This window comes from Nelumbo lutea, chromosome 1 (genome assembly GCF_056320005.1).
Source record: "Nelumbo lutea isolate HS-2025 chromosome 1, American lotus-T2T, whole genome shotgun sequence".
NCBI classification, from domain to species: Eukaryota; Viridiplantae; Streptophyta; class Magnoliopsida; order Proteales; family Nelumbonaceae; genus Nelumbo; species Nelumbo lutea.
In genome coordinates this window covers 140,415,435-140,429,602 of record NC_142684.1, presented here as the reverse complement: position 1 = coordinate 140,429,602, position 14,168 = coordinate 140,415,435, and the positions used below count along the sequence as shown (strand labels likewise).

General features: G+C 38.1%; 1 protein-coding gene and 1 pseudogene across 3 annotated transcripts in view; both read left to right on the top strand.

Moving 5' to 3' along the window:
- Positions 1–14,168, top strand: part of LOC148877962 (diacylglycerol kinase 1-like) — an 88,117-nt gene that overhangs the window by 71,547 nt on the left and 2,402 nt on the right. For 2 of the 3 annotated variants that reach the window (XM_088947290.1, XM_088947302.1), the window contains exons 11-12: positions 3,369–3,456; positions 10,738–10,854. In XM_088947290.1, the coding sequence (XP_088803416.1) occupies positions 3,369–3,456; positions 10,738–10,854 (205 nt within the window). The remainder of the gene's footprint in view (positions 1–3,368; positions 3,457–10,737; positions 10,855–14,168) is intronic. The other variant, XM_088947297.1, reaches the window with a different exon arrangement.
- Positions 21–1,648, top strand: LOC148877963 (NADH dehydrogenase [ubiquinone] flavoprotein 1, mitochondrial pseudogene; annotated as a pseudogene).

Here is a 14,168-nt window from a genome sequence, read left to right as displayed (position 1 = left end):
TTTTCCCGACGTCTCCTTCAATGTCAGTCTCGGAACATACTTCTGATTCACTTCCTCGGAAGTTGGAGTTGCCTATTTTTGATGGGGAAAATCCAGACGGCCAGCTTTTTCGCGTGGAGCGCTATTTTGAGATTAATGGCTTGCTTCCAACGGAACGTCTGCGGGCGGCAGTGGTCTGTTTAGAGGGTGATGCATTGGCGTGGTATTACTGGGAGTTGGTCGGCAACCTTTTCGTGGTTGGACAGAATTCAAAGAGCTTCTCCTTGAACGTTTCCGATCGACTCAAGAGGGTAATTTACAGGAGCAGCTCTTCTCGTTACATCAGTCTTCTACTGTTAAGGGATATCGTCGCCAATTCAAGGTGCTCTCCACTCCCTTACGTGACCTGCCGAAATCAATCCTTGAAGTAGCATTTGTTAATGGGTTGCACGACCCTTTCCTGAACAGTGCCATGAAGCGGGGTGACTGGTATAGAACTAAAGACTTGGTACTTAAGGGCTCTAATTGGATTGTCAATGAAATGAAGAAATCTGGTCTTCGAGGTCGTGGTGGAGCTGGTTTTCCATCTGGCCTGAAGTGGTCTTTCATGCCAAAAGTATCTGATGGCCGTCCTTCTTATCTTGTTGTCAATGCTGATGAGAATGAGCCAGGAACATGTAAGGATAGAGAAATTATGCGCCATGACCCACATAAACTACTAGAGGGTTGCCTGATTACAGGGGTTGGTATGCGGGCCACTGCTGCTTATATCTACATAAGGGGAGAGTATGTAAATGAGCGGAAAAACCTTGAGAAGGCAAGGAGGGAAGCTTATCAAGCTGAACTTTTGGGAAAAAATGCATGTGGATCTGGATATGATTTTGCTATTCATATCCACTATAGAGTTGATGCTTACATTTGTGGAGAAGAGACGACGTTGTTGGAAAGCCTTGAAGGAAAACAAGGAAAACCAAGGTTGAAGCCTCCTTTTCCAGCTAATGCAGGGCTATATGGATGTCCAACAACTGTTACAAATGTTGAAACTGTGGCTGTTTTCCCCACCATTTTAAGGCGTGCTTTGCTAGTTTTGGCAGGAAGAACAATTTGGGGACAAAGCTATTTTGTGTCTCAGGCCACGTGAATAAGCCTTGTACAGTTGAACGGGAGATGAGTATTCCATTGAAGGAGCTGATAGAGAGGCACTATGGAGGAGTTAGAGGTGGATGGGATAATTTGCTTACAGTGATACCAGGGGGTTCTTCTGTTCCACTGATTCCAAAGCACATATGTAATGATGTGTTGATGGATTATGATGCACTCAAGGCTGTCCAAATGGATTTAGGGACAGCTATTGTAATTGTGATGGACAAGTCAACTGATATTGTGGATGCAATTGCTAGGCTCTCTTACTTCTATAAGCATGAAAGTTGTGGGCAGTGCACACCAGGCTGGGAGGGGACAGGTTGGCTGTGGATGATCATGGAGAGGCTGAAGGTTGGAAATGTGAACCTGGAGGAAATAGACATGCTTCAAGAGGTGACAAAGCAGACACACCATCTGTGCATTGGGTGATGCTGCTGCTTGGCCTGTCAATGCGCAGTGTGCTCCCATCCACCATGCCTGGAGTTACTGGTTTGGAAGTGCTTATTCATTGGCAGGGCATGCCTGATTTTGAAGATTCTTGGGAGCCTTTTGACTTACTTCGAAACCAATTTCCTCATTTTAACCTTGAGGACAATGTTAAACTTTGGGCAGCGGGTAATGATAGGCCCCCAGTTAACCTTACGTATGCCAAGAAGAGGAAAGGTCAACAATCGGCTAAGGGAGGGAAATAATTGAACAATTAATCACATGGGGGCAATTATAGCTGCAGGGAATAAGGAGAGTCTTGAGGCATTTGTAGCTATGTCAGTTAGGAATAAGAAGGGTGTGGGCATTTGGCCAGTTATGCTGTAAGAAGAGTATAAGAAGGGGCTTTGGGGGATGGGGGAGATAGGCTTTTTGTTGAGTGAAGAATACTGTGAGTGATTAGGAGAGCCGGCGGTCTCTCAAAGAACCGACCAACTGTTAATGTTCTTCTTTTCTTCTGAATGAATACCAGTTCCTATGTTGATGTTCTAGTTATGTGAATTCTGCTGTGAGTCTAAGAATTGTGTGTCAAATTTCTGGGACATATCAGAGTGTAGAGAAGATAGGCTGAATGGCCCATAGCCCATAGTTGTGTTTTTATTTTTTTTATGTTCTGTTTTGTTAATAGGCCTTTTCTTATGGACCTGTTAGCATTAGCATCTTATGTTTTAATTAGCTAGCCACCCCACTAAGTGCTTACTTGTAATTTCTAATTATTAGTGATTAATCTTTTAATGAAAATGATTAGGGAAAAGAGAGAGAGAGTACGAACAACTCATTTCTTTCACCCCTTTCTCCTCAATCGTTCTTTTCCTCTTCTTCTCTTCTGATTGTATTCTTTTTGTTTCTTCACCTTTTTAATCAGACTTCTTATTCCTTTATTGGGGATTATTTTTCTTCTCTTTTCTTCTCTTTTTTATTCTGAGAAAGGTAAAGTAATTTTATTCAAAGATCAAATAGAAAATAGAACAACAGACTTTTAGGGGGCAACCCCACAATCTGGACTTACACTCATGGGAAAACTCCTTTGCCCTATGTAATTTAGGAAGAGGTTCTTTTTTTTATGTAGAATGACAAAATGGGGCATTGGATTGAGCTGGGTACCTTCATTTGAGCATATTCATTTTATATCTTTTAGCACCATTTCTTTAGTCTTGACATAGTAGCTTTTACATACTGTTCAGTATTGTGCATTTCTGTCTAATAATAGTCCTGATCTTCTGTAAAAGTGTTGACATGATTTTTTTTTACTATTAACTTTTAAACTTATCTCTTTCTCCCTATATACATTATGTTCAATTGCTTAAAGAATGAATTTACAAATTTATGCATCTTTATCTAGATTTGACTTTGGATTTAAATACAAAATTATGTACTTCTCTTTTTTGGCAATCTTACTTGTGTGGTGCCATTGTTGTCAGTAGAATCCCAAATGGTTGATTAAGGCTTAATCAGTTAGGTTGAGCTGAGTATTATGTCAGTGAAGAGAGAGGTTAAAGTGTTTCTTTAATCTTGGGAAACATATTGTGTTCTTTGTGCACCCATTGCGAAGCATATTGTCCACAATCATTAAAACTGAAAATGGAGATGGTGTCTATTTTTTCCATTCTACTAATGTACAATAGTGCTTTACTGGGTGTTCCTTGTGCACTTATTCTTCACCACATTTTGCAGAATGGGGATGTTGAAAATTACTTCTCTCTTGCCATAAAAACCTTTCTTTATGGTTAGCCTAATAATTTGCTTGTCTTTATGTACAGCATCAGGTCAATTGTTTGTCTAAACTTGCCTAGCTTTTCTGGTGGACTAAATCCATGGGGAACACCAAATATGAAGAAAGTGCGGGATGTGAGTTCTACTTTCCCTTTTAATATTTGTTTTGGAAGATAGATATTTTTTATTTTTTATTGAATAATGAGTGAATTTATTTATAGATTAAAAGCATAAAAGATGCACAGAGAAAATTCCCAAGATGAGGCACAAGATGCAGCCTTAGATTAAAGCAAAAATTACAGTTTAGCCGAAAACATCTGATTCCTATGTACCCCTTGTTTCTCTAATGAATCTGCTAACCCATTTGCTGATCTTCTTTCCTATTGGAATTGGACTGACACGTTTGTAGTTAGCCATTTGAATCTTCGTAAAGCTTCTTTATAGGACCAGGCTGTTGTTTCTGGTTCTTTTAACCATTGGATCACCAGCTTGGAATCACCTTCAATTAACAACTGTTCACAGTTCAGTTCCTTGGCAAATTCAGCTCCTTGTAGCACTACTTGAATTTCTGCATTGACTGAGTCCCCTACTCCTGCCCTTCGGTATTTCTAAACACTCCCCCAACACCCGAAGGACCCGGATTGCCTAAACTGCTGCCATCAAAGTTGAGCTTAATGATACCCTCTTAAGGAAGTTTCCATTCAGCTAATGGTTTAGGTCTTGTACTAGAGCTCTTGGACTGCTTCCCAGTTTCTCCATAAATCATCAAAGGAGAATGGGGAAAACAGTTCCAGGGTCTTTACCCAATTAATGGCTCTATTAATTAAGCAATCCTATACAATGATCTCGTTCCTCTCCTTCTCATCAAAGATCCTGGCATTTCTTTCTTCCCAAACAGTCCAAACCAGTGCAGCCCTAGCACACCTCCACAAGACTTTACCTCTTTTCTTAGGCCACCTGAAGGTTGTAAGCTCAAATAGTTTGCTAATCTGCGTTGGCATTGTCCACCTGCATCCAAAGAGATTTAGAAGCTTTTCCAGAGACATACAACAAAGGGACAAGGTATTAGTAAATGGTAACAACTTTCTCCACTTGCTTTGCAGAGGACACACCAGTTGGGGGAAATACTCAGACAAGGTCTTCTTCTTTGTAGGTTGTCCATTGTGTTTAGCTTTTCAAGAGAGGCCTCCCAACAAAGGGCTCCCACTTTAGGGGGAATAGGTTTAGACCAGACCTATTGACAAGGGAAAGGCTAAGAGCTAGGGACAAAGAATAAGGAAGAGAAAAAGGAGGCATAAGAGAAAGAGCCCGAAGGGTTAGGGGAACAAATATGAGCATCGGGTTTAGAAGGGTCTAGACAAATAGAATCAAGGAAGTAAAGTAACTATGTTGTCTGGTCAAGCTCAGAATCTCTTAAATATCTCCTGAAACCCAAATCCCAACTAAAACCAAAAGAAGATGAAAATGAGACAAATCTTTGAATAGGTTCATTTTTAAAGCAAGAGAGGGAATACAAAGGCAAAAAAAGATCCTTGAGGGTTGAGTTTCCAATCCATAAGTCCTCCCAAAAAACAACCCTATCCCCAGTACATACATCATACCTGAATAAGTTTAAGAATTGTGGAAGAACGCCATGGATTGCCTTCTAAGGAGAGTTCAACGTGGCCCTCTGAGAAATGCCAGCATCCCAAGCATTGCCTTCTGCTCCATGAATACTCTCTACAATTTTGTGCCAAAGTCTTTCCTCCTCCAAAGCCACTTACCCAAAAGGGCTGAGTTTTTCTTACCTAGGTTACCCAATCCCAGATCCCCATGCTCCCTTTTCTTGCATATTAATTCCCATCTTACCAAATGATCCTTCCTTTCCTCTCCTGGCCCCCACAAAAAGTTCCTCATCAATTTCTCTACTTTCATTACCTCCCTTTACGGCATCCTAAATACTAAAAGAAAGTAAATTGGGAGATTTGCTAAGGTGGATTGAATTAAAGTAATTCAACCCCTAGGGTCATATAATTTCTTTTCCAAGTTGTCAGTTTCTTAGCACATCTTTCCACCACGGGATTCCAAAAACTTCCCTCCCTAGGATTGGCTCCTAATGGTAACCCCAAGTATCTCAAAGGTCAACTAGATGTCAGACAACCTAATTCCTCAGCTACCCCACCTAATTCATCCCCACTACACAACTCTTTTGGAAGTTCATCTTTAGTTATTGACATAACCTCAAACAACTTTATCACCCCTTTCAAGTTCCTTGCTATCCGAGGGTCCCCTGTCTTACATAAAAGGATAGTGTCATCTGCAAACTCTAGGTGTGTAACAATAACACCTTCTCTTCCAACCCTCCATCCTCTAATCAGATTCAACCTGTCCGCTCTCAAAATAAGTCTACTAAAAAATCTGCTAACAAGGTATAGAGGAAGGGAGAGAGGGGATCCCCTTGTTTCAGTCATTTAGTAGCTGGAAATATATCTTTAACCATTGCATTAACCAACAAAATAATAAGCAATAGTGAAACAACATTCAATCCAACCACACCACCTATCTCCAAACCCAAAATTCCTCAAAACTTCCATCAAGAATGACCAATCTACTAGATCGTTCGCTTTCTCCAGATCCAATTTACAGACAAATCCTTTCTTCCCCCTTATCTTAAAGTCTTCCGCACATTCATTATCTATCAGGACTTGACCAGTGATTTGTCTGCCTTAATGAAAGCCCCTTGTGGTTGACTTATTAAGGAGGGCTAAACTATTTTTAACCTCAAGGAGATTACTTTAGCCACTATCTTGTAGATACTAGTCACCAAACTGATGGGTCTGAAATCTCTTGGCTGAATTGCATCTCCCTTTTTAGGTATCGAGGCTAAGGTGGAGTTGATCCCTAAGCTAATAGAATGCTCCTCAGCAAACTCCTCAAAGACTGCCCATAAATCTGACTTGATGATATCCCAACAGTCTTGATAAAAAACCATAGTGAAACCGTCTAGCCCTATAGCTTTAAATCGATTCATTGAGAACAGTGCTTCGCCTTATTTCTTTCAACTCAAACTCCCTTTCCAACCAATGTGCCATTTCAAGGTTCAAGCTTGGCCAATCTAATCCTACCAGACTAAAACTAGTGCCCTCCTGTCTCTTATATACCTCTTAAAGTGATTTACGAAGCAAGTGGCAATCTCCTCCTGGTCAGACACTAGCACTCCATTGACTTCCAGTTTCTCCACAAAGTTCTTTTGCCTTCTACCATGTTTTTTTTTTTTTAATCGATTTGGGTCGGTTTCGTGAATGATTCTCTCGGTGTGAACGGTAAAGGATTCAAGTTTAACAAAGCAAAGGCTGGATGCCTGAAAATTAAAAATGATCTGATGGATTAAAACTAATATTTTATATATCAGAAATTTTATATATAATATGTATATTTCTAAAATAAAGCTGAAATATATATATTTTCACAAATATATATCTGAAATATATATTAAAACTGAAATATATATAGTAAAACTGAAATATATCAGATATATATAATATATCTGAAATATATTATATATAATTTATATCTAAGTTGGTTCGGGTCGGTTCGGTTTCGGTTTTCATACATGAAAACCGAAACCAAACCGAACTATCGGTTTATGTTTTTTTGTAACCCGAAACCGACCCATACTGAAGAAAAAACGACCAACTCAGGTTGGATCGGACCGGGTTGGTCGGTTCGGGTCTTGTTATGAACATCCCTATTCAACTTAATCCCCACTCAAATAATCCTTACTTTGGACTCTTCCATCCCTGCCCCCTTGCACTAAATTCAAGTTCAGCCGCAACATCAGATTTTAGTTTCTCTACCTCTGTCATTTTCTCTTCCTTTGCTCAGTTGTCTCTTTTTTCCCTTTCTTTTTTGCATAGGTTTTAATGTTTTGTACCTCTCTCAACTCTAACCCCATCGCTTGTACAAGATCTGCCGCCGCTTCCTTTTCCTTTTTATTTGTCCCTTCATCTACCCTCCCTTCCTTCTATGAGACATCCTGTATACCCAACTCCCCTGCATTATCTTCAGTTACAACCTCCTTCCTTTGCAGACCCTCAAAATATTCACACACCGGCCCCCAGATTTTTTCATCAATTTACTTCCACTCATTCTCCTCCCTCCTTCCTCCAACTTCACCCCTCAAATCCTGCTCACCTTGCACGCTATCCTTTTTCGGCCTCATAGGCAATGGATGGGGCCGAACAAATTCTGTTACATAGTAGACTCGTTAGTGTTCTTAAACTTAAAATAGACGTACCTTTCCAGGGGAGCTCTGTAGGAGGATCACGATTTCTTGGATTAGAATTCAATCCACATAGGTCTGTTTCGATTCCTGTAACAAGAGGCTTGGTACTGATCTGGACAACGAAACTTGGTGGCTGAACTTGGTTTTCACTCAAAATCCCCGGCGATGTGCCTCCACTTTGCAGAGAAGGTAAGTTATTAGCCATTAACAAAACATCTTGCACCTGCACAGTCTCCAGGATCACTTCGAAGTCTGCTGGATGGTCTTCAATACCTTTGCCGATAGCGATTTCTTCTCCCCTACCTCCTCCTATCGAAACCTCATAAAAAATAGGTACCATCGAGCTCGTTAGGTTCTTTGAACAATCTTTCTTCTCCATTAGACTCCCAAAACAGTAGTTCTGTGTCAAAGCTTTCATCTTCGTGGAACCCATCATTTCTTACCAGGTAAACGCTTCCAATGCTTGAGGTCTCTGCATCTTCAGGGTCTGAATCTTCATCGCCTGATGAAAAAATGTCTTCCTGCTCAATAGATTTATCGGAGGAGCATTTTCTACTCCTTGGATTACGGCATTCTGGAGACTGTACCAAGTTCACTGTAACCGGTCTCCAGCTTAAGCTCGTTTGCCGCTGCAAGACATTCGGCTGTGCTCCATGTCGTGGGGAAGACGATAATGGACCATAGTTAGTGTCCATCGTCGGTCTTACTAAAGCCCCCACGTGAGTGACGTGACTACTTAATAGGTCACCTGACACCTGACCCTGCTCCATTAAGTTTTGGCCCATTTGGCCCGCAAGGATCATTTACATTAAACCCCTGGCCCGGCCCCTTTTCTAGCCTCTGGGCTTCAACCTCTTCAATTCTGGGCCCACTCGAGCTCCCTGACATTTGACAGTCATTGGCCCATGCGGTGTCTTTATAAGGCCCAACAATTCCCCTTCTTTACTCGTTCCCACATGGCCCTCGATACTCGCACCCACCTGGTCAAATTGCTTCGGTTCTTTTTGCTTAGGTCTTGAGCCACGCCAGGCTCTTTCTTTTGGCAATTCAGGTTCTTTATTAGTGAAACCTGTAGCCCAATGGTCAAACTACTTGTCAGTCCTTAGCATAAGATTTAGACCCCATTTCCCCAATCTTCCCTCCTATTTGTTCCCCTGTTTTATCCTCTGACACCTTCTTCTTTCCAACTTCATTCCCTAAACTTTCCTTATTAGAGTAAGTTGCGGCCAAATTTGAATCCACCAATCCTGCTTTTCCGCGTAGCCAATCTTCTTCAACCTGTTCATCTGCCTCCCTTCTTCCTTCTCTCCACAGTGAAGCTTCAATGACTGTTACTAGCCATACAGAATAAGAAACACCGTCAACCATCACCTTAATCATACGAGGAATATCTTCAGGGAAAACATTAATCAGAGAGACAGCTGCTGACTGGAGGTCTCTGCGGAATATACCATCCAACCGAGCTTTGCACAGAGCAGCTATGGATTCAAACACCTCTTTTGTCCAGAGATGAAACGGAAGTCCCACAATCCGAACTATTACCTTGTCTTGGACATTCAAGTCTTTGGAATTGGATAGAGGGTCCACTTAGATATAGTCACAGTTCCTGCTTCCAGATGTAGCTCAGAGCATGTAGTTCAAGCTCCTCCCCTTCTAGCTCTAGCAGTGCTTTGCTTTCCTCAAAGGGAGTTACAATAATAGTGTACTTTAAGTTTAATTTCTTCAGTAACTCATAACCAACCTTCTTCCAATCAGTCAATGGAGCTGTAGAAGATACTATGAATTTTTTTCTCCCAATCTGACTTGGTAGTCCTGAGGATTAACCTACAATCCTTATTAGCTTGTCCCACAGCAATCAACCCTTCTGTCTCTTTGAAAGTCACCTGCTCCCTCCTTGCAGAGACTATGCTGGGATCATGTTTCTCCTTTGGTGTCTAATAGATTGCTGATTCTCTCCCCTGACAGAGAAAGTCTTCAAAACCTCTGAGACCTCTTTCCAACCAGTCATTTGTTTTCCTTCTGGGAAGCATACCATTTGCCTGCCTGTGTTCCCAAAAAACTCCACTAGCACCACAAATCTTCCTTTAGCATTCTTTCTCCTTTCTGCTACATATCTCCTACCACGACCTTCTATTGATCCTTTACATTACAGCTTCGAGCTTAGCTTAGTGGCTTCTTCCAAGAATGTCCTGAACCACACTATCGCTTCCTCTCCTACCAGGAATACCATAGCCATTTTCATTTCTCTGATTTTAATGGCCACTTCCCCCCACTCTGAAACTTACCAAGAGGAATTGTTTTGCTTCAACCTTCAGAACCCTTCTCCATGGTGCTGCCTGTACGAACTTACCTTCAGAACCCTTCTCCATGCCACTATCTTCCTCTCTGGTCTTTCCTTCTCTAGATCCACTCCCGTGGCAAGATGGTGCAATAACATCAACTAATTCATTTGCTGGTAGGCAAAAATAAAGGACCTCTTCAATATGGCAATCCAAATGCTTCAAGTGAACCTAATTTGGATGAGATTCTTCTCCTTGATACTGAGTTGGACAATCATCAAACCTTCGAGCATCCTTCCTACTATTTTGACCCGGTTCTCTAATACTAATACCTTGACGGGTGGGGGGTAAAGACTATGCTTTTATCAAACACCTCTACATTCTCCACAGGGGACTTCCCTCGGTTCTCAAAACAAGCACTCCCTGAGGACTGTTGTGTAAAGCCGCCACACACCTCTAATTTCATCTGTTAGCTCATCTCTAAAATCGAACAAATCTACTACTTGGTCATTGTTATCATTCAACATCATGCCATATTCATGCTCCAAGTCATCGACATCCATGCAATCCCCAGAACGAAGACTACCTAACTGGACAGAAACCACTACTAGCTGAAGAGGATAACACACCAGATGGAACAGAACCAGGAAAGTTACAGAAGGGAGACTGACGAAGGAAACTTCCTAAAGAACCAGTAGATTTCTACTCTAAAATTTTCAGTTTACACATGCCACTGAGACCAAGATAGACAGTTTTAATGCCACTTCAGAAAACTGTACTTTTTTGAAGTCACTTTAGAGAAGTCTAATAAATTTTCCCTTTAGATGTTTCTTCTGTAGATATTTGAAAAGAATTTCATGGATTATTCTACAGAGAGACCTGACACCACCATATGTAGATGATGGCCTTCTTGAGGTTGTTGGTTTTAGAGATGCTTGGCATGGGCTTGTTTTACTTCATCCAAAAGGACACGGCACTCGTCTTGCACAGGTTAGAATAAAAGATGTTCATCATATGATAACTTCCACTTGGTTTTGTTGGTTAGGGAATCATTTTATAATAAGCATGTAAGGTATACCATGAATGAGAAGTGGCAAAGATTTTAAAGCTGAAACTCTAGTAACATGATTTTGCTGTTATATGATAGTGTTTCCACATAATCATTAAGATTTAAGAGTTAGATGTTTCTCTGCATGAAGTCAGAATATTTGATTGATATGCTTTTTCCGTTAATCTCCATCCAGCAATTACCCTACCAATTTAATATCCAGATCAGTTCATATGTTAGTCCTATATTCTTTGCCATTACGAGATTTGTGTTCATGGGACACACAAAATACATTACTGGATAAAACCAAGGATTGAAGTATTGGTATTAGTATCGTATCAAATAACTTGGATACAGATATGAATACGGATAACGCTTTGAAAATGCATGGATACGGACGAAAAATATGGAAATACTTGGATACACTAGGGAAACACATACAAATTTCATGAATACATTACTAACACTAAATTTAAGGTCAAATAGCCATAAATAATGTATAAATATATAAGTATATATATTAATGGTATACAGGAAAAAATATATTACAATTAATATAGTGGGGTGCATAGATATCATACAATGCATTAAATGAGTCCAAGACACAAAACATATGGACCTATTATATTTACCCTAATTATTATATCAATTGTTTTCTATTTTATAATTTTTGCTTTTTAACATTGACAAAAAAAAGTTAACCGAATATTAAATTCTCAAATATAAATTAAATTATCAATTAATAATTTATAAAAATATATAATTTTAATTTAAAATATATAAAATCTGTTAAAATTTCTAAGACATATATCATATGCAAATTCATAATTTTTAATTACTAAAATAATTGTATAATATTTTTGAAATTAAATATCATTTTTCATATAAATGTAATTTAGTGGACTTGATAGGTTCAATTTAATATTATATTCTTGAATATTTTGTAAACAATTTTTTTGTAAATAATAAATATAATGTTATTTAATGTAAATTGAAATATTAATTAATAATTATAAAAATATATAAAATTGTAAGATATACATCATGTGAAAATTTATAAATTTTAAGTACTAAAATAATTTTTCTATTATTAATATTTTATTTGTATAAATGTCTTGAGATTAAAATCATCTTTTCATTTAAATGTGGATTTGAGAGATTATTTATTCCATTTGTTTATAAAGTACTAATTTTGAATATTATATCTTTTAATTTTTAGTTGAAGTTGTTAAACATAAATATGTATTATTTGTTTGGATTTCATATGGACACAAAAGTTTATAAAAATTATTTTATTTCATTAAATGTCACAAGTCACAAGATGGCTTAGTGGTTTGAAGTTGTGTTGAGAGTTTTGGCCTTAGGTGCTAGGCAACCTAGGTTCAAATCATCCTATAAGCATCAATACCAAATTTTTAATAGAAAGATATTGTGTATCAGTTGATACAATACGTATCTGACTGATACACATGTATCGGTCAGATACGTGCGATTTATAGTATATGTTTCTATTCATAGCATATCTTGTATTGCCTTGTACCGATACTGATACGATATGCCCCATATTGGACGTATCTTATCAATATTTAAAACCTTGAAGAAAACTCAACATAACTAAGCCTTGCCCAACTATATGGAGTTGGCTACATGAATATTCTTTTGCCATTCCACTCTCTTCTATGCCATGTCATAAGGGTGCAATTGAGCCGAGCCGAGCTGAAATTCTGTATGTCTTGGCTTGGTTTGACTAAAATATTGTTAAGCTCAAGTTTGAGTTCGAGTTCACGAATTCTATTTCCTAATTCAAGCTCAGTTCGATTAAAGATCAGATGAACTTGAGTTCAACTTGAAAGATCAAAAACGAATATATTTTTTATATTCTGTAAATATATATATATATATATATATTATAATATACAGTATATTCTTATATTATATAGATTATAAAAATATATTTTACGTAAAAATATTTTTTCATAATATATTATAAAATACATTTTTATATTCTATAATATGTATGTATGTAAGTATATTTTTATTGAGCCATGCTCGCAAGCTTTCAAGCTGAACTTTTTATTAGTCTAGCTTGAGTTCAAATAACTGATCAAGCTTTCCTTGAGATTTGAACTCAATTAAAATCCAAATCGAACCGAGCCTAATCAAACTCAAGCCCGATTTATTCAATTTGAGCTCAATTCCATTGCAGCCCTAGCATGTTGGTTAAATTATGAGCCCGTAAACATTTCTCACTGCTTCAACTCTTGTCCTTTATGGTCTACCCTTAGCTCTTCTAGACTCTTGAACTTGTAACCAGTGTTGCATGGACATACATGAGAATCGAAATATGATGCATGTCTAGGAGTCTGACTTGGCAAGACAAAAAAGAAACAAGGACTCATAGGAGACATTTATAAACAAGTATAAACTATTAAAATACTCCATATTTTATTGAATTTTAACATTATAAACCTGTAGAGAAAGTTGTTAAAAGATTGTCTTGATTACATTTTGTAGGAAAAAATGGCATTTAATCTGTACATTAACCATTCATTTATGTCAAATAAGCAATAGGAGAAAAAAAAATGCAACTTAGAACTGTCCCTCAAGAATCTATGTTTTGTAGGAGTCCAATGTGTGTCTGGCAGAGATATTTCCTTTATTTAAGATAGTACATGCAACACTACTGTAACAGATCACTTCTCATTGGAGTTGTAAGTGACAAATCCATTTCATCACCAAGCAAAATCATCTTAGTCTACTTTCCTTCATTTCATCACCAATTGGTGCTACTCCTAGGTTGCTTGGAACAAGTACATATTTGATCCTATCCTTTCTAGTTTTCTCACTCATCCATCTCAGCATTTGCATTTCTACTATGCTCATTTTTTGGACATTTTGTTTCTTGGCTGCTCAATACTCGGGGATATTTTGCTGATTTTTTCTAAGATATTTGGAAAATCTAAAGAAGTTAAGGAAATTAATAGAACTTGGAATTTGTTAATGAAACTTCATTGATTCTTAGAAGTATAATTGCACATTTAGAACATAAAAAAACAACAATGAAAAATAATTATGTATATTAAATAAGAGAATATTGAGTGATTTTAATCTGTGTGTGTATGTGTGTGTGTCTTCCTTTTAGGTATGGTTGGTTCCATTGTTTTGGTTGGACTGAAAATCTTATCTTCCAGTTGTGTGTGTGTCGTGCTCTTTTTCATATTATAGTGACTTAGAAAGTAAATCACATATTCACATT